The sequence below is a fragment of the Acanthochromis polyacanthus genome, chromosome 12 (assembly GCF_021347895.1).
Source record: "Acanthochromis polyacanthus isolate Apoly-LR-REF ecotype Palm Island chromosome 12, KAUST_Apoly_ChrSc, whole genome shotgun sequence".
Taxonomy (NCBI): domain Eukaryota; kingdom Metazoa; phylum Chordata; class Actinopteri; family Pomacentridae; genus Acanthochromis; species Acanthochromis polyacanthus.
In genome coordinates, this window is record NC_067124.1 from 31,192,101 (window position 1) to 31,218,359 (window position 26,259).

The 26,259-nt window shown below is 40.6% G+C and overlaps 1 protein-coding gene across 1 annotated transcript in view; it reads right to left on the reverse strand.

Annotated features, from left to right (window-relative positions):
* The window catches only part of lars2 (leucyl-tRNA synthetase 2, mitochondrial), a 42,564-nt gene that overhangs the window by 12,673 nt on the left and 3,632 nt on the right, over positions 1-26,259 (reverse strand). Inside the window, exons 2-12 of the mRNA XM_022194224.2 lie at positions 22,392-22,636; positions 19,641-19,772; positions 10,323-10,414; positions 10,186-10,246; positions 9,995-10,084; positions 9,543-9,686; positions 6,333-6,440; positions 4,879-5,038; positions 4,212-4,316; positions 3,647-3,762; positions 3,250-3,533 (exon numbers count right to left, since the gene is read on the reverse strand). Of these exons, the coding sequence (XP_022049916.2) occupies positions 3,250-3,533; positions 3,647-3,762; positions 4,212-4,316; positions 4,879-5,038; positions 6,333-6,440; positions 9,543-9,686; positions 9,995-10,084; positions 10,186-10,246; positions 10,323-10,414; positions 19,641-19,772; positions 22,392-22,625 (1,526 nt within the window). The 5' untranslated portion in view covers positions 22,626-22,636. The remainder of the gene's footprint in view (positions 1-3,249; positions 3,534-3,646; positions 3,763-4,211; positions 4,317-4,878; positions 5,039-6,332; positions 6,441-9,542; positions 9,687-9,994; positions 10,085-10,185; positions 10,247-10,322; positions 10,415-19,640; positions 19,773-22,391; positions 22,637-26,259) is intronic.

Here is a 26,259-nt window from a genome sequence, read left to right on the forward strand (position 1 = left end):
GAGGTTGCCTAGCAACAAGGCTAAGGTGTAGCAAGGTTAATATTTGGAAGCCAGGTGTTATTTCATATGATGAAAACCTGGCAGTATAACGGAGCTCCCTTCCATCACAAAAGGATCCAAAAATGGAAATCTTTCAAAACGGAGAAAGAAAATTATGCAAAAAAAATATCACTCTTGCTTTAGATTGGCCAATCAGAGGCCAGATTGTGTCTATTTGACAGACTTCTGGTACCAGCTACAGCCCTGAGGATCAGATTAAACGACTCAAACAGGTACTCTCTGTAGATAGCCATGAAAAGAGCCTAACAACAAAACTAGGTAACTAAAACTGAAGCAACCTGTGTGCATGAGTGTGTAAAGTGTGAGTGTGTGTTTGGAGGATGAGCCAGCAAGAGCCAAAAGGCTCTCAAACAGATGCGGCAGGGGAGGCAGCTGCCCACTCCATGAGGGCTCTTCCCAAAGAAAACAGCCCTCCATCTGCTGCACGTCTGTGTGACTGGCGACCAGTGTGTGTGTGTGTGTGTGTGTGTGTGTCTGTGTCTGTGTGTGCTAACTAGGTGGTCCTTTTTTTTTTTTTACCTGTGAATCCAACGAACAACGCACACTCGCAAGCACACCTTCCTAATGGAGCGAAGTCGAGGCAGGGTTCAGTTGGCAGGCCAATTTACAGTGCTGCAGAGCGTCGGACACGAGACGAGCGAGCAGGAAATGACTTCCTCAAGGACAGATAAAACTCCATTTCTGCCGCCCATCTCTCATCACCCTGCTCGTCTGTGTTCCACTCAAACTTTAATTGGACATGGTCGACAAGTGAAGAGAACAAATTTCGACAGACACTTAACAACGGAGGGGAGATGGGCAGAGAGGAGATAATGGCGTCTTTGCGATTATAGCCATCAATCATCGCCAATGGGAGGAATTTCGGTAGATTTGTGGAAGTGAGTGAACACAATCTGATGAGTGGTGCCATCTGCGACTGAGTGAGCCTTTGTTTTAATCAACATGGTGCCATGACGGTGATTAGTCTTATTCAGAGAGGAATCCCCATGTCAGCGAAGGGACTCTGGAGATGCCAGTTGAGCAGTCATTCTGCACTCACTGAGATGATTAGCTAAGTAGTGTGTGTGTGTGTGTGTGTGTGTGTGTGTGTGTGTGTGTGTGTGTGTGTGTGTGTGTGTGTGTGTGTGTGTGTGTGTGTGTGTGTGTTTTTACCCCTGTATATGAAGAGTAAATGAGCGTGCACATGCATGTACAGTATTTGTGTGTCTCTCCGGAGACACAGCTGGCTTATGTAACCGCCATCATCATCTCATGTTGCTCCTGTCACAGATGTCACTCATTACATAACCCCGTCTCAACATAGTTATTAATCACACAATTTGCAGGCTCGCTCTCAGTGCTCGCTGTTCTTGTAAAGCTGTCAGTCCTCCCGGCACTCATGACAGGGGGCTCACTTTGTCGGTGTTGGTCTCCTGACAAACAGAAAGTACAGAGGAGCTGCGGTCGGTGGAGAGGGTGTACATGTAATTCAATTCTCACCCAGCAAACACCACAACAGACTGGATCATTTCCCCGGCTGCGCATGTTGTGCCAGGTACAAATAACGCTGTATCCCATTTACAACATCACACAGTTGAATGGGGCCACAGATGTGCTAATGCAAACCAGTGTTACCGGAGACGGTGGTGACTCAGCCACTTTCTCATGAGGTGGCTTTGCTCACTGTGCACATAATGACTTTGTGGGTATGAGTAGATGAAATTATTAAAAGGTACTCGTACTCAGTTGGACTCGACTTTTAAAATGCTTTCACGACCTTACTGAGTGAAATTTAAATACATTAAAAAAAAAAATGGCACAGGAAATCTCAGAGAGGCATCTGCTTTTGGCAGATGATGTAATTCTGGTGTTTTCATCAGATTGTGACCATCAGATCGCACTGGGGTGGTTTGTAGCTGAGTATGAAGAGGTCAGGGTGAGAGTCACCACCTCTGAGTCTGGCTGTCCACTGGAAACCGGTGAAGATGAGTTGCTCCGCCTAGTGAAAGAGCTAAAGTATCTCAGGATCTCATTCACAGGTGACAAGCAAATGGACTAGGAGATGGATTGGGGCAAGAATATTAATAGTAATGTAGTCATAAGTAGAAATAGCAATAACAGCAATGTGGACCATTTTGGTGAGAATGGACCTGAGCTGTAAGACAAAGCTCTCAATATGCCAGTTGATCTACGTTCCATCTCTCACCCACAGCCATGAGTTCTGGGCAGCGACCAAAAGAATGAGATCGTGAATACAAGCACGTGAAATTAGTCACTGCTTCTTTGAAAGGAGCCAACTGAGGTGGCTTGGGCATTTGCTTAGGATGCTCAATGGGCGTTTTCACTGGAGGCTTTCCGAGAACATCAAACTGGGAGGAGACTCAGAGTTGACCCAGAACATGGTTGAGGAATTATCCATCTCATCTGACTTGGGAACACCTGGGGATCCCTGATGAGGAAGTGGAAAAAAGTGGTAGGAAGAGGGACGCCTGGAATGGCCTGCTTAGCCCTGGGAAGGAAGGATGGCGGGACGGACAGACCGACGGACGGACGACACAGACGTCATACATTCAAATAATTTCTTTAGATGACCCTTTAGATTAAGATAAGTTGTTCAGCCCTAATGTTAACTAACAAAAGTGAACATTTTGAGAAAAGTTTGCTTGTAAAGTAAGAGAACACATAATGCAATGTAAAGAAATGCACACTGTCCACAAAAATGGACGGAAGCTGAAAAACAAATTCTCCATAGCCTACTAATTTTAATACAGGACTTAATATATACAAGCGTGCTGTCAGTTAAGGCTAACCAATAGCTGACTTGTTCATTAAATAATCAATGTGATCATCATATACTGTAAAATTAGAAGGTATAATACATTAGATTGGCTGATTAGCTAGCTAGCTAGCAAGAATAGCCTGATATATAAAGATAATAGCATCAAGTTTTACATAAAAGAAGAATAATATAGTGACTTACAGTACAGTGCTGCTTGATAAGATCATAGTCACTGTTTATTTCTCTTTAATCTTGGACATCATGTAGTTTGTGATGTTGTGAATTAGTCACTGCAATTTTTGTTGTTTAAATGTTTCAAACCTTGAATGTTGACTTTTCTGCACAGAGAAATGTCCTTACTTCTCTGTATTATCGAGGATTCATGTTAGGACATTAAAATATGAATCTACGTAAATTCTCAGCATTCTCACCTTGGACATTTGCAGTTGACCCAGTCGTGTGCAGCTCCTAGAGGCGACGCACCTTTTCCTGTGAGAGACGGCAGCTTTGGCAGAGTGACTGGTAGCTCCTCCTCAGGAACTGCCACCGGACCACAAGACCCACAATGCACTACGGGGATGGGTGTGCCCCAGTACCGCTGCCTGGATATCAACCAGTCCCTGAGCTTGGAGCTAGTGAGGTGCCCTCCAACCTTCTGTTCTCTGGCCTTCTGGGTAATGGAGTCAAAGGCCTGCTCTCTGGTGAGGCCTGAGAACTACACAAAGAAGAGGGTGGAAGGAAACAGCAAAAGGTAAAAACAAGGTGTACAGCAGCAAATTGACAGTTTAATAACGATGAACCATCTTCATAATCATGATCACTGCTCACCTCCTCTGAGTTGATCAGAGTTTGTGTCCCATCTTCGTGGGTTTCCACCACAGTGGTCCACCTCAGATTAAGAGCTCTGGCCACAGACAAATCCTCCTCACTGCAGTCTGGGACACCTGTCACATTAAAATGCAGCATTAACACCTAACACAGTAAAAAAAAACAGTAACTCAAACGTGGATACGATAACTGATCTCTGGAGAGAGTAAAAAATTCTCCCCGTGGTGTTGTTGAGCCTGTTGTGATGTAACTACTCATTACCAGTCCCTTGGGTTCCAGCTCCACTCTGTGACACAAACACCCACCGGTGTCACTTTATTGTGGCATTACTGCTGTTCAAAATGTTAACAACACTGGAGCAGTCCCTTTTGCACAAACAAAATTCCTCCAAATTTTTATGATCACAATTTTTACCTGTTAGAAGAGGTACATCATGTGCCAGATATGTCTTTTTGTTTTGTCTGAGCAACATCGGGCACAAGAATTTCCTTCGGGATTAATAAAGTCTTATCTTCTACATTCTGTTTATCATATCAGATCTGTGGTGCCAGTTCCAATAACTCACCAAGCACAGTGTCCAGATAGCCATCAAACGCCTCCTTGTGTGAGATGACCAGGGGAACCTCGTGGCCGGTGAACAGGTTGTGAGCTGTGACCTCTGTAACGGAGTCTGGAGAGCAAAGATCAGGAGGTGTGAGTGAAGCAGTGCTGCTTCCCCTGGTAGCTCATTATCAACAGCCACCCACCGCTGAGACTCCTTCAAGGGGAATCCCAATTAACATATACTAAATCTACCGCAGCTTCTACAACCACATCTCAATAGTATGATGGTTAAACAAGTGTATTTACATGAGCAGTATATGAATATATGGAGACAAGCGCACCACACATCTTTATACGTCTAAAAGCATGCAGTTCCTTCCTCAAACAAGCGCTGACATTTCACTGTTGAACCACTTCTTTTAATTAGGCACTGCTTACTAAAGAACACACAATATGCAAAGAATCCCAACCTTTTGCTAAGAGCCTTTTCTAGTTCTGACAACTTGTGGGCGTAGAGGAGTGAGCTATCTCATCTTGGAACAGTAATGAATTATGTTCCTGACAGGGAAAACATCTAAATGTGAGTCTTTCCCTCAAAGAAAAGCTTTCCCGACTTCAAAAGCAGGAGAACATATGCTTTTGACAGACAGCCTAAATGCAGGCTGACGTAACTGTGGATAAATGCTCACCTCTGCCCAGCTGAAAGGCTTTTTGCAGGGCAGAGCGGACTGAGCTGCTGCCGTGGAGGAGTCTGTGGGAGGGCAGGATGGACAGGTAAGCCGCTCCGAACACCGTCTCTGGGGAGAAGCAGTAGGCTGACAGGGTCTCCCCCGTCTCCTCCCCATTCACCTGGGAGACAAGAGAAGAAACATGAGGGAACCTTCATCGCGGCACCAAAGCTGAGTCAATGAAGGGAACCTGCAGGTTTTCAGGTTACAGTTTGATGCCTGTACTGTACTCATTAAAGGTCCCATATTGTGCCCCTTTAAAGTAAATTCATGACAGTCTCACATGTCCCCTGAAGTGTGTTTTTCAATTTTCTGCTCAAAATATGAACATAAAGAGATTGACAATTTCACAATGACTTTAAAACTCTGAATTTTAATCGTGTTCTAAACATTCTGTTTCAGTGTTTGCTGCTTTAAATGCAGCTAACATAGATGTAAATGAGTGTGTGACTCATTCATTTTGCACAAATATATCCCCAAATTCACTCCCCGGCTGTGGTTTTTAAGTCATGTTAATGGTGAGTTTGTCAGAGGACACTGTGGTTATAAAATTAGTAGTTTAGTGGTGCAAATGCCGTCTCTTGGGACTGCAAAGTATATGCAACATGTGCAGCATTTAACTCTTTGACATATAAGAGGGCTGCAATGTACAATTAATACTATTTCAATTTATAGATGCTGCATACATATTTGTGGGGTTGTAATTATTAATTAGTTCACATCATGCTGCAGACATACAGATACACATCGTCGGCCCTCTGGGGAGATAATTCAGAAAATGCTTCCTGTGACACCGAATTATGATGACAAACAAGATAAGCAGCAATCCGGTTAATTTAATAACCCGTGGTTTTAACTTTTATTTCTATCCTACTGGAGAAACCCCTTCTATATACACAGAAAAAAAAAACATAAAAACACAAATGCACTCTCATATTCTCTTTACTCTAGGAATATGGTGATTTTTTAAAATGAAGCCACTGGCTTGGTAACATTTCTTAAAGACAGCAATTTCATAATAGCAGTCAGAAGGCTATCAGTGGGCTTTTTGCTGCCGCTCAGCTTGAAACAACAGCCATGTGAAGCACCGTAAATATGGTTCTCAGTAGAGTCAATAGAAACTAATCTGTGACATCATCTGTTTGGGTAAATTGCCACTTGCAGATTGATGCGCCCATTGAAAGCGAAAAATAAAGTGAGGATGTTTTGGTGCACGATTTTTAAAAGAAATACATAAATAAACAGAGGCGCCAAAGAATCTTAAATAAAGCGAGCAATCAGCGCTTGGGGTAAAAGAGGTGAAAAACAGAGGCAGCGACAGGGAAACACTCAGTGGTTAAAGAGAGGAGAGGCTGAAACAGAAAGAATGATGAATGATTAAAATTTGAGCAGGAGACAAAGGAGATGAGATTCACCTTGAGTTTGAAATCGAAGTAGCAGCCGGTACACTCTCCGATCCAGTTCGCCTGCATGCCTTTGACCCCGTACCACTCTGGGAGATCCTGCAGGGCGTCCAGGAGAGGCTGCAGGAGCAACAAAGACACGAGTTTACCACTTTGTATGAGTTTGGAAGGAGCTCATTTTCCACTTCACTGTGGAAAAGAGATATTCCGCTAAGTATGTGGCTGTCCAGGATAATGCAATTGACTCCCAACTCTGCGTGGCCCCTTTCAAAACACAGCCAATTTATTTTGACAAAGCAGCAGAGCCGACCAGGTCGCATTATGCAGACAAAAAGGGATTTTCAAGAATGCTGACCTCCACCCGCCCTACTTTTCTTCATATCACAAAGCAATCGGCCATACAGTGTGCACACTCCTCTTTTCCCACATACATACAGCAGCACAAACAGTCATTCAGGCTGATTAAAGGAAGCTATGCATATAAACGAGGCTCAGGCCAAAAAGCCACAGCTGGTCCGAGGCCGGAGATTTTATAATTCTCTATTTCCTTTTTGGTCTGTCACAATCTATTATCCACAATCCCCCTTCAGGGTGCCGCTCAGCATGCAGCACCTCATCATGGAGTTATCAATACAAACCTAAACACTGGCTACAGTCATCACTAGCATGACCGCGGAGTATGTCGCTTATGGATTCGCTCCAGAGTGGGAGAAAAAGAAGACATAAATCCTGACGAATCTGTGTCAGCATGACTGAGCGAAACAAAGATGTTACCGGCAGTGAAGGAAAAACTGAAAAAGCTGTGACCGATAACCGTCAATGGCTTTAAAGTGAGAGGCAGTCAGTGTTTTTACAAGCAGGAGTAATTGAAATATGTACAGCAAGGACAGGAGTCTCCATGGCAACTATGAAAAGCTTGAAAGAAAAAGCATGGTATTGCAATAACCAAGGACCGGGGTTTGAGAAAGAGACGTCAAGTACACTTCTGACAAAAAAAAAACACATTGGACAATACAGCAACAAAAATCGATGCACTTTCCAAGCTGAAGATTTTGAAATAGCCTCCCTGAAATCACAAGCAGTCTGTGGTCAATTTACCATAAATGACAGCAAAAAAAACACATTTCTGGTAGCTATGTATATATTTGAGCAATGCTGTAGGAGAACAATGCACTGAGCTCTTAGTTTGTGAATCATTTAGATGGCAGTGTGGTGTAATAGGCAGGCAGCATTTGTCTGACTGCAACAAGTGTGATTGTGCATGAAATTGAAAACTCCACGACTGCCACATGATAATTTAGCATCCTGCGCGCTCCACATCAAAAAAAATCCATCTTAGTAATAATACGCAGTCACTGTGCAATGTGGAACAACTCGACAGTTAAACAGAATAAATATTGTCTGAAGTTAATGTTGTCTAACAGACTCGAACACGTGTAGAGGCAAGCAGACAAGACGCTCATGCAGGAAATCACAGTCCAATTACTTTTTTTTTTTCTTTCTTTGGCACGCTCTGGTTCGACACGGTCCTTCTTTCTCTCCATCTGTCTTTCTCACTTTTTTCCTTTAACACCTTCCTCTTCCTTCCTTCCCACTTCTCTGTTCGTCAGAGAAAATTAGAAATGCAGGAACACATTGTCACAGTAGGCTGCTTCCACCTCCACTCACACCTCTGACTGGGGCGACTTCGGCTGAAACTGAGTGACGCCCGACAGTGGACAAGATGAGTTTTTTCAATCATAATGACAAAAACTGCAAATGACTTAATACATCCTGAAAGGAAAAACTAGTGTTTATTGCAAGTTTTGGGGCCATTTTTTGGAAATCACATGCATTTTGTCTTACTGGCAACCATTTTTCAATGCATGAAAGCATTGTTTCTTTTTAATTTCACACCTCCCAGGCACTGGTTTCTGTTTTATTTTAGTACGATATGAAATCCCGCTCACAGAAACTTCCAAGCTGCTGATGCTATAACTTGCTCTCCCTGTCCTTCTTAAGATCTAAGTTTGTCTAAATATTTGAAACAGAGATGGAACAATTAATCGATTAACCAGTTAGTTGTCAACGTCTACGTGAATAGTCAACTATGTCAATGTTTTAGGAAAATTAGGTCTAAATTCTTTGATTCGAGCTTTTTAAATTTGTATTATTTTCTGATTTCTTTACTGCTCTTGTGACAGTAAAATGACTGTGTCTATGTATTGTGGACAAAAACGGACATTTAAGGATGTCAGTTGTGGTTTCTAGGAACACGGATCAAGATTTCATAAACTGATCGGATAATTAAGATAATGATCGACAAATTGATCAACTTTGAAAATAATTGTTAGTTGCAGTTCTAGTTTGATGGAAAAAAAGTAGAACAGAAATTCTTATTAATATTGTATAATTCAATAAGTCATTCTTTAAGCAGAAATGCAAATAATTCTTTGCATTTACCTCCTTAAATATGACAATTTGTTGCTTTTATCTGCTTCATATTCCTGGCTTTGGACTGCTAGTTAGACAACATGAGACATTTGGAGACATCGTCTTGGGATGATGTTGTGAAGAGTCGCACAACTTTGTAAACCAAAAAAATGGTCAACAAATGAACTGATGATTACAGGAATCCTAAATTGCAGAAAGAATATTAATACAGTTGCACCTAGTTTTTCTTAACTAAACTCTGGTTTACATGATGGAAAGACAAAATGTGAAGAATCTATGCTTTCCCCATCCACATAAAACTTTTTCTCCTCGATTAGCATCACTCTGCAGTCTGTCAGTGTTAGCACATGCACACCACCACACATCCAACAGTGCACATGCATGTGCCGCATGGAAAATGCATGACCCGTCTTTCTTATGGGTGATTCATAAGTCTGGAGGTGGCGAGTTTCAGCCTGCAGCAGGCCCATTCACCCCTGTGCTGAAAGGTGGAGGCTCCTCATCAGTCAGCCCGGCCACCTGGTGGTCTCCTTTTGCCTGGCACGGAGGCGCCAGGCGACAAATGACGGTCTCCAGGGGTCTGATTGCAGAACCAGAGAGGAAGGGCTGCAGCTGCTGCTACTGAAGTGTCAGCCATGATTGTTATCAGATGGATCCGCTGCTCATTTCTGCTCATATGAAGCTGCCGGCCAGTCATTCAGACGCCACTTGTCTCACACACACACACACACACACACACACACACACATTCAAGGCTAACCCACACACTCACACACATTACAGTCATACCTTGGCATAGTTTGTCGTCTTGATGAACCATTGTGTGAGTAGCTTCTGCTCCACCTGCGCGCCAGACCTCCAGGAGCGACCATTTTCATCCACCTGCTCATCAGCCAGCACCGTCTGATCGACAGGGTCCCAGTTCACCACAGCCTGAACGACACACAGGCACACAAATACAGACACACACACTTGATATGAAAAAAGGAGAGCTTAAGGAAGAAGCTTGGATTTAATAGACAGACCGGAGCCTTATTTGAAGGTCGTCCCATTTCATTACACATAATCAAAAGGCTCCTACCAAGCTCTCTTCATTTCAATTCATTCATTTTCTTCAAAGAGTAACGGATGAGCTGCCTCAATCATTTCTGTAGCTGTCAGGCACCTCAAACCTAAGCCAATCATATTACTCCTTCCAAAAGAAAAACTGGATAAGCTCTAAGAGCAAAGGCCGTTCCTACCTCTTTCTGATACGCCAGGCCTGCTTCAAAGAGCTTGATAAACAGATACTGCGTCCACTTGTAATAGTCTGGCAGACAGGTGGTCACTTCCTGCCAGGAGAAGCCAGAGTCAGGTCAGCAGTGCAAAGTGTCACAAACCCTCAAAAGAGAGCAAACCAGACTAAAAGCTGCTACAGTTCAGTTCCACTCACCCGGTCCCAGTTGAAGCAAAGCCCGAGGCTGTCCAGCTGCTCCCGCATGGACTGAATGTTACTGAGGAGGAGAAAGAACGGCAAAGTTAGGGAGCAGAATATAAACAGAGGATGAGAACGGATGGAAATGAATGTACCTTTTAGTCCACTCCTCTGGATCGAGACCTCGCTCAATAGCTGCATTCTCAGCCGGAAGTCCAAAAGCATCCCAACCCATCGGATTCAACACCTGTGGATGCAGTTAGCGGCTCCACATTAGCGATCGTTAGTGAATGAATCAGTCAACTGTTGTGTAAACGTGCTAAAAGTACCAAACGTTCTCTGTGTCAGCTTCTCATATGTGAAGATCTGCTGTGGGTTTTTTTTTTATTGTGGCAAGAACAAAACAGGCTATTTGAAGCCTCCTTGAGCTCTAAGAAATTGTGACGAGAATTTGATGGCATTTTTTTTTGCATTTCATACATTATAAATAATCTGTTTAGCATAAAAATTACAGACAGCATATAAAAGATGGATATAGCTTCTAGGTCTAAAACATGAAAAGAATACAGTTAAAGTGTCTTTAACCTGCAGGGGGCGACTCCTCTGTTTGCTAAAAAACTAATTGTAGAGAAGTCTGTGAGAAAATTACTGTACTTTTCACTTGATTTCTTTCATTACTAACCATTTTGCTAATGAGTTCATTATTTCAACCCATAGTTTAAAGTTTCCTTAAGTGCAGAATGACATTCTTTCTGTAAATTATGGTCTCATTTAGATTAATATAGACGATAATGCACAGCATGGTTTAGGGTTTTAGTGGCTACCTTGAGATTGTATGGTTGTGCATCGTGTCCTTGAGTTCACATTAAAATCTAGCTTTTGCTTGTCATGTCTGGTTTCAAAATACCAAAGCACAAACCAATGGGCGACACAACTGTAGCTATGTAAATCTTTGATATCCAGTTTATGGTTTGTTATGGTTGTTTTACCAAAAGGTTAACTTAAAGACTCTTCCAAAAACTTTGTCTTTGTCCCTGAAAATTTTTGAAAATGCAAATACTATACATAACATTTCAAATGTTTAGCTGCTGGATACAATATGTTGCTGATCTGGGGCTGAACAAATTAATTATTTGAAATCCAAATCACAATACAAAGCAATGCAATTAGCAAATCACAAAAGGTGCAATTCAGGATATACATGATGCAATTGTCCTACCCAGTCTTTAATATTTATTTATCTTGATTGCTTAATATGTAATATTTCTGAGCTATAAGTGAAAGGTCTAGTTATTTTAGTTCTTTTAAGTTTATAGTAAAACTTATTTATTAGTACCATCATTTTTAATCAAATTATTTTACTTAATATAATCACAACTTTTGTGATATTTGCTCTTTGCTTGATTGTTCTATGTCTATTTAAAAAAATGCCAAAAATACATGTTGGAAGCGATTATTATCAATTATTATATCTTTAAGCTCAGATTCTTCTAAATTTTATGCCACTGTGAGTGTTTCACTGAAGCTTGGCTTTAAAAAAAATAATACATTGAAAATCAAATTTCAATTGCAAAATCTATCTGAAAAATCAAAGTCAGGTGTTTTCTCAAACTTTTTCTCTGAGTAATATATTCCCAACGTGTGTGCACTAAAAGTTTCACCATCAAACTTGCCCAAGTCTCACATTAGACCAAGCAGAGAAGCTGAATATGAAAACAGCCTTGTAGAGTCAAACTCTGCACACGTTTTTCTGCATGTTCAAGTCAAATAACAACAAACAAAACACATTTTTAAGCAGAAGGACACTTTAAGCTCATTGCTTATTTAAACTGATAAATGGCAGGATGATTTATGCAAACACTAACAATAAAATAATCTGCCATTGTAGGTGGTAATTTATTCAACAAAACAGTGTTGCATCCTCAAACATGAAGAACACATTGACCCCTATATGATAATGTGCCGTTCCCCGCTGTGATTTCAGCTCCATTACCCATCGTGTTTAATGTATGCAGACTGACTGCCATGTAACTGCAGCTGTTACATAATGAAAATGCAAGTGGAAGGCAAGGTTAAGCTCAGAATGGGAGATCAGGACGCAACAGCTTTGTAGTAGCTCGCAAGATGTTATTACCAAAGTTGGTTCCTACACAGTTTCTCCTACACTGCATCACTGTCACTTTCTCTATAGATCTGTGTCCTTCCTCTTCCCCCCCCTCACATATACTGTCCTTGACAAACACTGGAGAAGACATCTTTTTCACTCATTTCTTTAGCTCCTCTGATTTTTTTTTTTTTAGCTCACAGAGAGAAATGAAATGAGAGCACAGGAGTGGAAGGCATAAGTAAAGTAGAGGAGTAGCAGAGTGACAAGGAGTTGAGGGCTGGAGAGGATCATCGCACGGACTCTAACGGGTGTGATGTTTCAGACGAATTGGTATCCTTGGTAACTGCATGGGCCTCATTTGTAAAGCGGAGCGCTGGATGGTATTAGGCTAAGAGAGCTCAGCAGACCACTGTGCCTGCTCAGGAGGGATCCAGGCACAGCGAGAGCAAAGCACCTGCCTGATAACTGAAGTAAATAACAAAGCAGGAAAAACATGCACCTCTACTACGGTGTTTATTCAGCGTAATACTTCAACTGAGACTGGATTCATGAGATGCTGTTACTGGGAGCAGCTGTGATGGACAGGCTGTGTTAGTGTGCTAAATTCTCAAAGTTCAATCTGAGTGGCAGAGGAAAATTATTTTTCCACTAATAGCTCCACTTATCTTTACGTGGAGACACGATGTGAGTCCAATTCTTCACACACCTGTTAAAAGGGTTTCATTGGAATTACTGACTATTTCTGACATTTTTTTTAAATTATTTTAGAATAATAATAATTTAAGTTTGATACAGAGAGTGCATATAGAAGATGGATGTAGTTCCAGGGTCTGGAAAGTGAAGCCAATGTTGAATGTGCCTTTAACCTGCATTCTTTCTGACAGCCAGTAGGGGGCGACTCTAATTGTATAGAAATCTATGAGAAAATGAACCTACTTCTCACTTCATTTGTTACCTTAGTAAACATTTTTCTAATGAGATTATGGTCTCAATCACTAGTTTTAAGACTTTTTAAACACAGCATGATGTTCATTTTGAAAACTATTGTCTGATTTAGAGAAAAACAAATGATTAAGCCAGGCATGCCTGAAGGCAAGACACCTACCTGAGATAGCTTATGTAAATAACAAAGCAGAAAAGAACATTCACCTCTACTATGATGTTTATTCAGCATAAATAGTGATGGTGTTATAGGGAGCAGCTGTGATGGACAGGCTGCGTTAGTGAACTAAATTCTCAAAGTTCAAATTGAGTGGCAGAGCAAAATTATTTTTGCATTAATAATAATGCAACTTATCCCTAGGTGGAGACACAACGCAACTCTGACTCTTTACAAACCTGTTATCAGGGAGAATTTTTTGACATTTCATACATTTTAAATAACCTGTATACAGTAATAGTTGATGTTTGAACCCCAGACTGCATACAAAAGATGGAGGGTCTGGAAAGTGAAGTCAATGTGAATATGCCTTTAACCTGCATTTTTTTCGAACAGCCAGCAGGGGGCAACTATGCTGGTTGCAAAAAGAGGTCTGACTGGATTAAAATTTCTGAGAAAATTACCCTACTTCTCACTTTTGTTACCTAAGTAAACGTTTTCTTTGTTATATCATGGCCTCAATTACTAGTTTTAAGACTTTTGAAACACAACAGGATGTTCATTTTGAAAATTATTGTCCCATTTAGAGTAAAAGCACTGCATGCTTGTGGGCGAATAACCTGCCAAAGATAGGATTTGTTATTAAAGCAAAACTGAAAGAAAACATGCACTTCTACAATAATGTTTACTCAGCATAAATACTTAAAGTGAGACAGTATTCATGAGATGCTACTGAACCATAATAGTTCCACTTATTGCTCCATCCACACATAACACGAGTCCGACTCTTCACAAACCTGTTATCGGGGAGTCTGTGCATTTATTATTTATTATATATAATAAATAATATCATTATCATTATATATTTTTTGACATTTCAAACACAATAAATAAAGTGCTTGCAATAATGTTTATAAAAATATTTGATGTTTGATACACGGACTGCATGTAGAAAATGGACGTAGCTCTTGGGTCACGAAATTTGTATTCTTTCTAACAGCCAGCAGGTGGCAACTCTGATTGTGTCGGAGTCTATGAGAAAATGACCCTACTTCTCACTTCATTTGGTACCTCAGTAAACATTTTCCTATTAGGACTATGGTCTCAATCACCAGTTTTAAGTCTTTTTAAAAACAGCAGGATGTACATTTTGATAATTGTTGTATCATTTAGAGTAAAACAGATGATAAAACAGGGCATGACTGAAGGCAAAACACCTGCCTGAGATAGCTTATGCAAACAGCAAAGCAGGAAAAACATGCACCTCTACTACGGTGTTTACTCAGCATAAATACTTAAAGCAAGACGGTGTTCATGAGGACCTAATGAATCATAACAGCTCCACTTATCCCTCTGTCCACACGCAGCAGAGTCAGACTCTTCACAAACCTGTTACCAGCGAGTCGGCACATTTCAGAGCGTGAGTGACAAGAGGCAGCGGAAGATGGACGTGGGAGACAGTGGAGACTGATTTTGTGGCAATCTGTCCACTGTAATGTGAAACAAGTCGGTGCCAACCGGAGACGGATACAAGCATCCACAGCTCAGGGAGGAAAGGGGAGCTGGGAATGTGGAGCCACGCTGTTACATTCATGTGTCCACCCACACAGATCCAGCCAGAAGCTCCAATCCATCTGTTGGAGCTTTGAAATGCAGCTTTAGAAACTGTGTCTCAAATGTAACTCTTGTAATTGTTTTAGTATTCATCTCTTCTGTCTTGACAAATTGGATGAATTCCATGATCACACAACTTCCCTGTTTGAGTTGCACTATTTTACACGACCGCCCATGTGCAGAGGCGACAACACAGCAGCAGCTCAAGTGTTATTTAGCCTTAAAATGTCAATTAATGAATTAATTGCCAGCTCACTGGATAATTGTTTAAGAGATAAAAAGTCCAAATTCTGTATCTCCAGCTCCTTAAATCTGTATATTTTCTCATTTCTTTCTTCCTCTATTACAGTAAACTAAATATCTATAGGTTTTGGATGAAGGAAGACATTTTTCAACTTTAACATCATCACTGTTTACCGTTTTATGACATTTTATAGACCACTACTAATCACTTAACCAAGAAAATAATCAATAGACTTCCCTAATTAATTTAGCCAGGCAGATTGTTCTCGTTTAAAGGAATAGTTTGACATTTTGTATTCTGTTTCTCAGTGACACTTTGATGAAAAGAATGTTAATAACACTCTTTTCTTCTGTTTGGTAAATTTGCAGTTGGTGGCAGTAGCTGGGTATTTCAGCACAAATTACAGCTTTAAATTATGGATTCAACGAAAAATTAAAGAAATCATTTGACATGGTGAGAAACAGGCTTACACACGTTCTTGCATTGAGTTAGGTGAAAAAAATACCACTGTGTTGTAGTTATGAAGCAGGTGCCAGGAGACTATTAGCTTCGCTTAACCTCTAATTAAAAGTAACAAAATGCCTCTTCAAAGAAGCAAAAGCATAGCATGTAAAAAACTAATTTTGTGGCTTTACAGAGGATTATGCAGAAGATGAGGTGAAGTAATTGCTTAAATGTATTAACATAAATGTAAAGGTTATTTTGGTTTTTGAAGGGAAATTAATTGTTTAGATATACTGATTAAAACTAGTTGATAGTGGCAATCCTTAAAAAAGATTTCTTTAATTTATCAAAAATTGAAAACAAAATTCCCTCCACTCCTGTACAATGGAGGCGAGCAGAATTTTGTCTTCATTTTCACAGTATTAAAACATCAGTTGTCAACAGGAACATATGTGGAAGAGATTTTGATCATAATTCTTTGATATGAAGAACAGACAGGAACACTGGGTCCTGCTATAATTTAGGGTGGAAAAAAAGTCTCTGTTTTTACACATGAAATAGTCTTAAAACATCCAGAAAATAGCTTTCGGGTGTTACCATTGACAGAGAGAAGCTTTCTTAATTAACTAGTGACAAGTGTACACCGTGTGCATGTAGCGGAACAGGATTCACTTTCTGACAGATGCTGAGAGAAAAAAACACTCCTAGACTGGGAGTTGTTGCCAACCATGTAGAACCATGTTTCTGTTTGGGGAGAAACAAGCCAGAGGAAGACGGTGAGGAAGGAGATACACATCATCTAGTGTAAAGTCCACCAGGAGCAGAAAACACAGAGGAGGAGAGAGATTTCATTCACAGCTATTCATCTGGGTAAAGACTGGGATGGATTGAAGCGAAGAACGGAGCAGAAGGTGTTTGTGTCGCTGCAGGAGCGAGGACCATCCGGCAGACTCTGGCCATGACCGCTTAGAGGCATCAGAGAGAGAGCCAAATATCGATTGTAGCGCTTTGATCTGAAACAGAGCCCAGTCAATACACCACTATGGTGGCTCAGATCAAGAGCACAGAGTTTGCTTTATTTACAACTAACTGTAACCATAAAAGGCAGTCAGACTGGGAGGTTTAAAATTACCACAGCAGGTTAAACATTTTGTATTTTTTCCAATTATCAGCTGCTAAGAAAGAGGAAAACACCCCCTTTCTTTTTTCTGAGTTTATTTCACAAACCTTTCACCCTGTGAGGCCTGACAATTTTCAAGGTAATTTCAATACCTTTGCTTTGAAGTTTTTATCTCGGTCTTACTATTAATCATTATACAGTCTGTACAGTCCAGGCTATCAAGATCTACCATTATTCAATATGATAAAACCTGCAGATTTTTTAAATATAAGCCTTTAATTCAAGGAAGAAACACTCTTTTGCCAGGAAATTGTTATATTTTAACATACATTTCACTACAAAATGCTGGCAGTGAAGATATGCTGTCAAAACTGTGCAGGGGAGATCCTCTCCAATCTGGCAATATCACAGCTTCGATAATGGGATATTGTGTGGCTTAGAAATGGGTAAGAATATGTGCTTTTATTCACTCAACAGTCCTTGTGCAGTAGCCTACTGACAGAGGCAAATGCTTGGATTAAAATTGATCATTATAACCTTTGTGAAGGTAGGAATTACTGAATTAGTCTTATTTAGATTTAACTAATGAACTGGCAGCTGAGTGCAGCGTTTAAATGAGCACTGTGCTAACTTTCTAAAGGAAGCTGGCAGAGAGCCATACAGCAGAAATGTAAGCACGTATACAACAAATAAAGAAGAATTGAATTACATGCTCTCAGGGAAGTGTAAACATTTCCCATCTAATTGAAAGAAAGTAGTGCAGGGAGGTATTGTTCTGCTTCTAGTGGTGCTTGTATTAATGCGATGGTTAGCACACCATATTATTTACACTGCAAAACACGTGTAAACAGATATGGAGCGTCACAGCCCAGACAGACAATGCATAAAAGGGAGTGCAGAAATGTAATCACAGCTGATGTTAATTATATTCTGAATGAACTGATGCACACACAACAGGGATGCAAATAATAGGCACACTCACTGTTCTTGTATTACATGATTTATCAGTGACATTATTAAGGCTGGAGCATCCAAGTCAATATGGTGGTGGGTGATATGATGTCATTCAACCACCAATCACTGGTGTTACTTTCATAAAAAGAAAAGCCCGACATTGATGCTCTTCCAGGATTAATCCATTATTAGTGGTGGCAAGAGGAACAGACCGCCTGAGAAAACCTTTATTCTTTCAACCTAATTCAGACTGTTCATCCTAACTTACTTAACGTTTACTTGGAATCTGCTCCAAAGTAATTGACACCATGTCAAAGAAGCCATCATTGTGGTTGAATTTTGTTCAAAAAGATGGACAAAAAACCAGCAGCTTCCATATCACAGCTCAGGAAACAATATAGCAGAACATCTAAAAACTGCAGATAACTTATCTGCATTATATTCCTGAATAGTTTTTGTGCTGGAATCAACAGCTGAAACAGTTCTCTTTTCAGAAAGCATGTGAATATGGTGCATGCTGTTCCGCTCCACGTCTGCTTATTATTCTGCAAATACCAGCTTTATGTGCTCATTTATATTTCATGTAGGCTAATAGAGCTAGAAGGTAAAGTGAACTCAGTGCACTGTGGCCTTTTTAGCTCATCGAGAAACAACATGCAGGTGTTTATTTTTTTGCCTGTGGCCAATTGATTGGTTTAAGAGTTGGTACGAATTCAGTCAACCAAGATATTCTTTCGTTGACTACGGCCCTAAACATGACTAAAGTTTGTGTAAAGGAAATTGTATTTGTTTGTTTTTTTTTAAATGCTGAAAATTTGTGAAGCATGTTGTGCTGAATTGTGAAGGTAGATCATTTCTTAGACAGTTTTTCATCATTTCTGTGTTCAGGGTTTTTTGAGACAGACCCCGTAACACTGTGAAAACTAAATTCAGTAGCTCTCACTCACTCAGGTTAGTTTGTATGATTAGTACGGTTCATTTGTTCTGATGTGAAGGGTGTCAATCAGTGCCCTCAGCATGTCGCCATCACCTTTTCAGAAGAAAGTGTGTTATTTTTTCATACTTTAAGATGTCATTTTATACACTTGCCAATTTTTCATTCATTCAAATTTCGCTTTGTGGTTAATAACAGTTTGTGACAAAGTCAGAACACATTTTTTCTGCTTTGCATGGACTTTAACAAGAGCCAAATCAAATTAACCTCAACAGGAAAGTGCATGTCTCACAATAATGGCAGTTCGCTAAAATAAATATGCACGTCAAAGTGCTTTGAGGGTGGCACATCCTTTGTAAGTTTTTGTTGTTGGAATGAGAATCATTTTAGCAAATTGTGTGTCAGAACAAAAACAGGGACAGTTAAGCCACAGAAAGAGACTCATGGCGAGAGGAAGATAACAAACAATAAACGAAACCCAGGCGTACAATGAAAGTTAAAAGCTTTGTGTCATAATTGACTCATTCTTGGAGACAGACACCTGCTCTCAGCAGTAGTCTGGAAAACAATTCTTAAACTGTGATATTACTGGTGAAAAGTCTCCACTTCCTGTTTGTTGGCTCTTTACTTCACATTTTACATCAGAGAATCATCACTCCAAAAAGTAGCAATTAAATTTGAAAAAAGCTGTCCATCTTTAGTCTCATGAATTCTCCATTAGTAACTTGATGAATATTTAGAGTAGTTTAAACCTTCCTCATGCAGGTGCTACTAACAACACTGGTCTCTTCTATGTGTCCCCGTAAGACAGCGAGTTTTAATGCACAACAGCAGCTCCCTGGAACACGAAGCAGCAAAATGGAATTCAGCTGCTGTGGGAGCAGACTTCACCGACCTTGCTTGTTTTAGGGATGACAGTAGTATCGGTGAAAACGCATTTACTAAAAGCACACATACCTGATGGCCTCTCATTCTCTGGAAGTGGCCAATGGTGTCACTGATGGTATACACTCGCACATGGCCCATATGCAGTCGCCCCGACGGGTACGGAAACATGGAGAGGACATAAAACTTCTTCCTGTTGGCACTCTAAGACAAGAAACAAGAGCCTGTTATGATAATGTACACAGCTGAATGAAAAGATTATAAAGCTTGATTGTAATCCTGAGAGACCACAACAGAAGAGTGAAGTGCAAAGTTCTCCTCTCCATTATCTGTCTGGTTTTTGAATGAGTTGCATATAAAAGAGGCTACGTTAAAGTGATGAGGTCAGGACAGGAATAATAACCCATCACATCCAGAGCTGTAGCAGTGACTGACTTCTGCTGTATCACTGTATGAGGCTCTAACAGCGGCTGATTATAGTGTCAGAATCTAAATGGTTGCAGATTATGGATGGCTTACAGTCACAACACTGTTGCCACAGCAGCGCAGTAAGTGGCGGTTACACCCAGCTATATGTGATTACAGGAAACCTGAGTCATGAATTTTTCAATAAATTAATTAGGACTGAGGTCCTGTCATAAATGCCCTTAATCACTGTCAGACCGTCGCAGACGACCACACGCTCAGACCATTAGGACTTATAATCAGCCGGAGCTCTGACTCGGAGATGAGCCGGTGCCAGTAATTGCAGAGAGGATCATTTGGAAGGATGCATAACAACAGATTAATCCATTACTCTACAAAAAAAGAAAAGAAAATGGCTAACAGTGGCTTGGATGTACACAGTATACAAGAGAAGTAAGTACTATAATACTAGTAAGATGATTCTAAATTGTATCACTTTACAGTAATTTGAATACTGTAAGGTATTTTTATATACTCACTTAAAACTGTTTAGATTTACTGTAGTAACAGTAAAGCAGATTTTTCACTTCCTCTGGTAATTCTTTTCGATGTGAAGCCCTGAAGCAGGCTGACACATCCCATGGGTTCAAGGCTGAGTAAGTTCTCACGTTCACAGCTCCGTTATTAAGCTCATTCATGCAGTTAGGCTAATGGGAAAACACAGGTGTACTCATATAAATTTAGTTACAGTGATCACAGGTATAGTCACTTATGTTACATTTAGTTTCAACATTGGGGCCTGTATTTTCAATATAGCTTTTATTTTTAACTGTTCATATGAGGAATAAAATAAGAATTATTAAGAAGTGATTTTCATTGATTTGACAATTAAATGATATTGTACAGCGGTGTACTCTACATGTTCAGACTTGTCCAGACAGATGAATTTTCCCTGCAGACGTTGTTGTTCCCAGGAGCAAACTTGGCCAAGAACAGGGCTTTTTCACAGCAGACGTTTTGACTTGTCACACAGCAGGAAAGGCATAGGTGAAACAAATTTCAAAATGTCTGCTAAAAAAGGGCTATTGGTCTATGCAACGATTCCTCATTCAGCAGCACTGACAGGTGTTCTTATAGTGACTAAAAAACTTTTTAAAACCTTGCACTTCTGTTTAATACATTGCAGAATATGTGCAAGAGTACAGATATGTGCACAGGTTTAAAGATATTCCCTTTAGATGGTGCTTGAGGAACCTGGTGATTTGTGTCAGAGCAGATAACATGTCATTTCTGTACCTATACCTCAACAGCTGACATTGTCTTCTTCTGCAGAATGAAAAGCAACAGAAGATAAATTTTCAGCTTTTTTGATAATTGTCAAAGTCATTCTTTAAACAGAAAAGTCAAATATTTTGTGGTTTCAGTTTCGCAGATGGAAGGGTTTGCTGCTTTTCTCCATTTCATATTGCAAAGTGAACATCAGAAATCAGGTAAACAGCATAACTGAAATACTTAATTTTTAATTTAGGAGGATTTTTAGGACACTCATTGAACATTGGACTGCACTTTTGCTTTTCCAATGTGGTGTAGGAGATCATTTTCTGTCTGTTAATAAACGTAGGCAGGGCCCACAGTTTCAAAGGGAGGGACTCACTGTCAGGGCCCCCTCCTTCCTCCCTGCCTCAGCCCCCACCTGACCTCCCTTTATCTCTCTCTCTCCCTCCCTCTCCCTCTGGTACCTGGGGGAGCTGTCCTCCACAGCTGCTGCTCATTTTCCTGACCCAGCCTGCCCCTTTGACTCTTCAGGATCTCCTGTCTGCCCTGACCTCCCCTCTCCCTTCCTGGCTCTCCCCATCTCCGTCTGAATAATTCCCATGGTCTTGGAAGACCCCCGCTCTACCCACCTGCACTCGTCCTATTACCACCCAGACCACCCGACCCGTTCTCCCTCGCCCCCCGGAACCAGAACATCCTGCCCGCTCTCCGCTGCTGCCCAACACCACCCTGGATGTTGGCTGGACCGCTGGTTCCCAGTACCGTCACCCCCACCTTGTTACCTAGTTCTTTTTCTCACCCAGGCCGCTGCGTCGGGGACCAGCCCCTGTACATGGTTCGGCCACTTAACCTGATGAGCTATACAGACGCCCCATGCGTACTAATTTTAGGAACCTGAATAAGCACTTATCCTACTTTTGAGAAACCGATATCCTGACTGCAGGACTGTGGCACCTCATTCAAGTTTCTAATCACAAATTTCTAAACCTCAAAACTTCACAAACCAGAAAACACCTGAGATACTACTGCACATGTAAACATACTCTGAGACTTGCTTGATCAATTGGAGTCAGTTTTTTCCACATTATCATGTTGTCAGCAGGTTAGATGTTGTATGAATTCATGCATTTAAGCCCCTCTTACCTCCTCGAGTGCATCCTTCTGCCATTGCGCCATAATCCGTGGGTGCCACCATTCCTCCACCTTGCGTCTGGTTTCAGTACGATAGTCCTTCTCCCAGACTCCTGTATCACTGAACAGGGTGCGAGCGCTTGGTGACAAGAGGCGAAGCACCGGCCTCAGGAGAGCAGCCCTGCTCTGGCTGGACCGGGCTGCACACAGGGGATACAGAAGCAGCCTTCTCACGGACACCTGCATGATTGTGTCTCCTAAAACAGGGACAGACACAGTAAACTGACAGGCAGGTGGTGGGAGTGTTGACAAGCTGGGAAAATACTGAGATCTGGATTCTGCAGAGATTCCACAGTTAAATAATTTTACACAGGTGTCGATGCTACTTTAAAAGTGTAGAAAACTGTCTGCAAATGTGAGCAAAAATCACAGAAAAAAATCTAATCAATGTAGTGCTGAAAAGATGAGTCCATTAGCAAGATTACAAATGAAACCGCAAAATCCATCCTGTAAAATGTGAAGATTTACTAATTTTTGCTTTTTTTGTCACAGTAAATTGAATAAGTTTCAGTTTTGGAGCATTGAACAAACAGTACAGAAAAAAAGACAGTCAATAAGATAAGTAACCAAAAAGTAACTAATGTTCATCAACAAAGAAAATGTTCCTCTTTTAATTTTCTATGTATGCCTGTAAAACAAAACCTTAAACCACTTGTTTTGGTAATATGAACAACATAACTGTCATGACACTAACTCTGAAAATGGGTTTGTGAAAGTGCAGGTGACTTTTGTTTTGAAAAGCTCCACAGTAGACTGATATCAAATTTGATATTGGTAAAGCTACGGCCGTTTCAAACACAAATCAGAGGGAAAATTTCACAAAAATGAATTCATTATCACAATAAACCGTACATATTCAAACAAGACTCAGGTCTTTAGAAGAAAATGACTTCAACTTTATACGCAGGTCAGTGTCTCTTATCTCTCCCATCGGTGCTAAAAGAGGGAAAAAAACTGATCTAGGACAGAGAACCTTCATACAATGCCAGCTTTCATTAAGAAGTTTGACTTTATGGTTTCTCCTTTCATGCAGACAGATGCAGGTTTCTAATTTACAAGTACGAGAGCACAAGAGGAGCATAAAACCAGAGTGCTTCACCAGAGCAAAGAGCAACTTTGATCTAATGTCTCTGCACACCAAGGTCAAACTAGCCCTCTGACTTGCATACTGAAAGGAACATGAAACACATTAGCATAGTATATAGCTGATACATAACCACTGGAGCAGTAAATACGAAAGGTTCCATCACATAATCTATAGAAATTTCAACTAAACCACTTACAGTTAAGCACAAAATGTTTCACACTGATGCCAACTTGATTTATAATGAATTTCCATTTGACCATTAGCTTTCTCCTGGCTAAAAGTGGCATTATTTTTGAGATGTGAATGATATAGTTCAGTTTTTTCTTTTTCTTTTTTATCAAAATCCCATCCCATGTCCAAACTTATTAAAGCCCTAGCTTCTATAGCACTCCACATGGTGCTTATATTTCCAATGTCATGTTCCAGAGCATTCTAATGCTTTCTGAAGTGAGAACAGTTGATGCAGTAGTTTTCATTCATTTGCAAGTCATGGGCCACTCCAGTGAACAAAGCCGGTCTCCATGGATGCCCACCAAGGACGACTCCGTTCCTCCTAAACAGCCTCACAAAAGCACACCTAGTGTTTGTAAAAGCTCATTTGGGCAAAGGGGAAAGCTCATGATGATCAATGCTGTGGTTGAAGGAGATAAAAACAGAGTTGTTTGGACACTGAGATGCAGTTTTGATTTCAGCAAAAGAAAGGAGAAGCATTCAAGAACCAAGAACACCATCACCATGGTCAAACATTGTGGTAACAATGTGATGTTATGGGGATGTTTTTCAGCCAATTAACTAGGAAGCCTTGTCAAAGTAAACAGCATGATGAGAAGAAAGGACAACATTAAAACTGTGGAGGAAAACATCACAGTCTGCAGAAAAACTTGTCCTTGGGTGGGACTGGACCTTCTAACAAGACAACAATCTCAAACATACAGCCAAAGCGGTCAAGAAATAGCAGAAAATAATAGCAACATTTTGGGAGTCCAGATCTGAGTCCCATTAAGAACCTGTGAAGGAAACTAAAGACCCAAGAAGCCTTCAACGTCAGAGAGCTAGAAATCAACACAAAGAGGAACAAAATCCCAATGGAGACGTGCTGAAAGCTTGCTAAGACGTATAAGAACTGTTTGATCTAAGAATGAATATTTTTTCACATGGCAATTTAGGTAAATTTCATTTAGTTAAAAAACACATCTTTAATAACTTAGTCATGTCATTTTCAACCAGAAAATCATACTGGTTGAGCAAAAATTCACTACAAACCTAAAACTTGGCATAGGTATGTATGATTTTTGGTATTACAGTAAGTAAAAATGTTCAAATATTAAAGAAGTGTCTGTCTTTTCACACGTTTGACAAAATACTTTGAGTACAAAAGTTCTAAAGTGCTGTCCACAAGAGTGAAATACCCGCCACATGGTGTGAAACCATGTTCAGCCCATGTCAGGACATATGGGATCAGATGGTTTGGATCAACATGACGGAGCAGCACATGAGTCCACTTGTTGTGGACAGACTGAGTGACGGTTCTGCTCTGCAGCCTCCCGGAGTGATTTTTTTTTTCTCGCCGCTGCTGTTTCACAGTCTGTGTTCTTCGCACCACGTCACTCACGCAACAGCAGGAGTTTGTGAAATAAGAGGTTTATTCAGCACGATGCGATTCTGGCTCTGCCTCGCCATGAAGCTCTGGACAGGTTGTTCTTATTAAAGCCGCCCGCCTGCTCAGATGAAAGACTGATAATCGCAGTAAACAGATTTGAAATGACACACTGATGTCTCGACTAGAAATCTGCCCTGAAGTTTTAGACTTTGGTGTAGCACTACAGGAGGTTAAGTGCACCTTCTGCCTCAGGTTTCGACTTTTCTCAAGTTTGGTAATTGCTTGTAGTTCAAAAGAATAAAATCCTAGTTTAGAGAGATGTCAGTAAAAGGATTTTTTCTGGATAATAATTTAAAATTTGTCCCACAACAGCCTGAAAGAATAAAAAAGGATTTTTTGTGTAGATCCTTCAGAGGAGTGTAATTGTCTTTAATGGGAGGCTAAACATCCCCAGGGCTTAATGTAGGTCAGACAGTCAACTGCATGCAAAAAAAAAAAAATCCATTTGACCTAAATTTGATTTTACACAACACAACCACACACAGAGGCATGTATATAAACACAGTTTCCAAGGAAACCTGAGACATTCATACAGTCTCTGCATCCTTGGCAGCGGAGGACAAGTGCTGCTAACCTGGCCTGTCAGGAGAATATTTTCACAGCAGTGACGCATCTGGATCTCAGACAGCGAGACCTTTGTTGATCAAGAAGAAAGGAAGTGATAATGTGCACTCTCCAACACCACACTGAGATAAAGATGTAAATGAGGTAAATAAAAATTATGGCTGTTTATGTAAAAGCTGTAGAGGAATCTGTGAAAAGGTTATCCTATATTCTGTAATGTTTTGAAAATACAAGATTACTATACAGATATACTACTACATCATATAATATACTACACTAGAGAGAGCTCAAACAGTCAAACAACTTGGTAAAAATGATCAGAAACATGATTTTTGTAATACCACTGCAGATTCTGTAGCCTAGACTTTAGGAAAACAGGAGTTTTTGAAGAGCTTGCAGCGAGGGTAAATCTCTCAGGGATAATCGAGCTTTGTCAACCAAAATGAGAGTTAAAAAAGCGTCCTCTCCTCCACCCACCTGCTTGTGGGAATGTTTTTTTCTTTCACCAA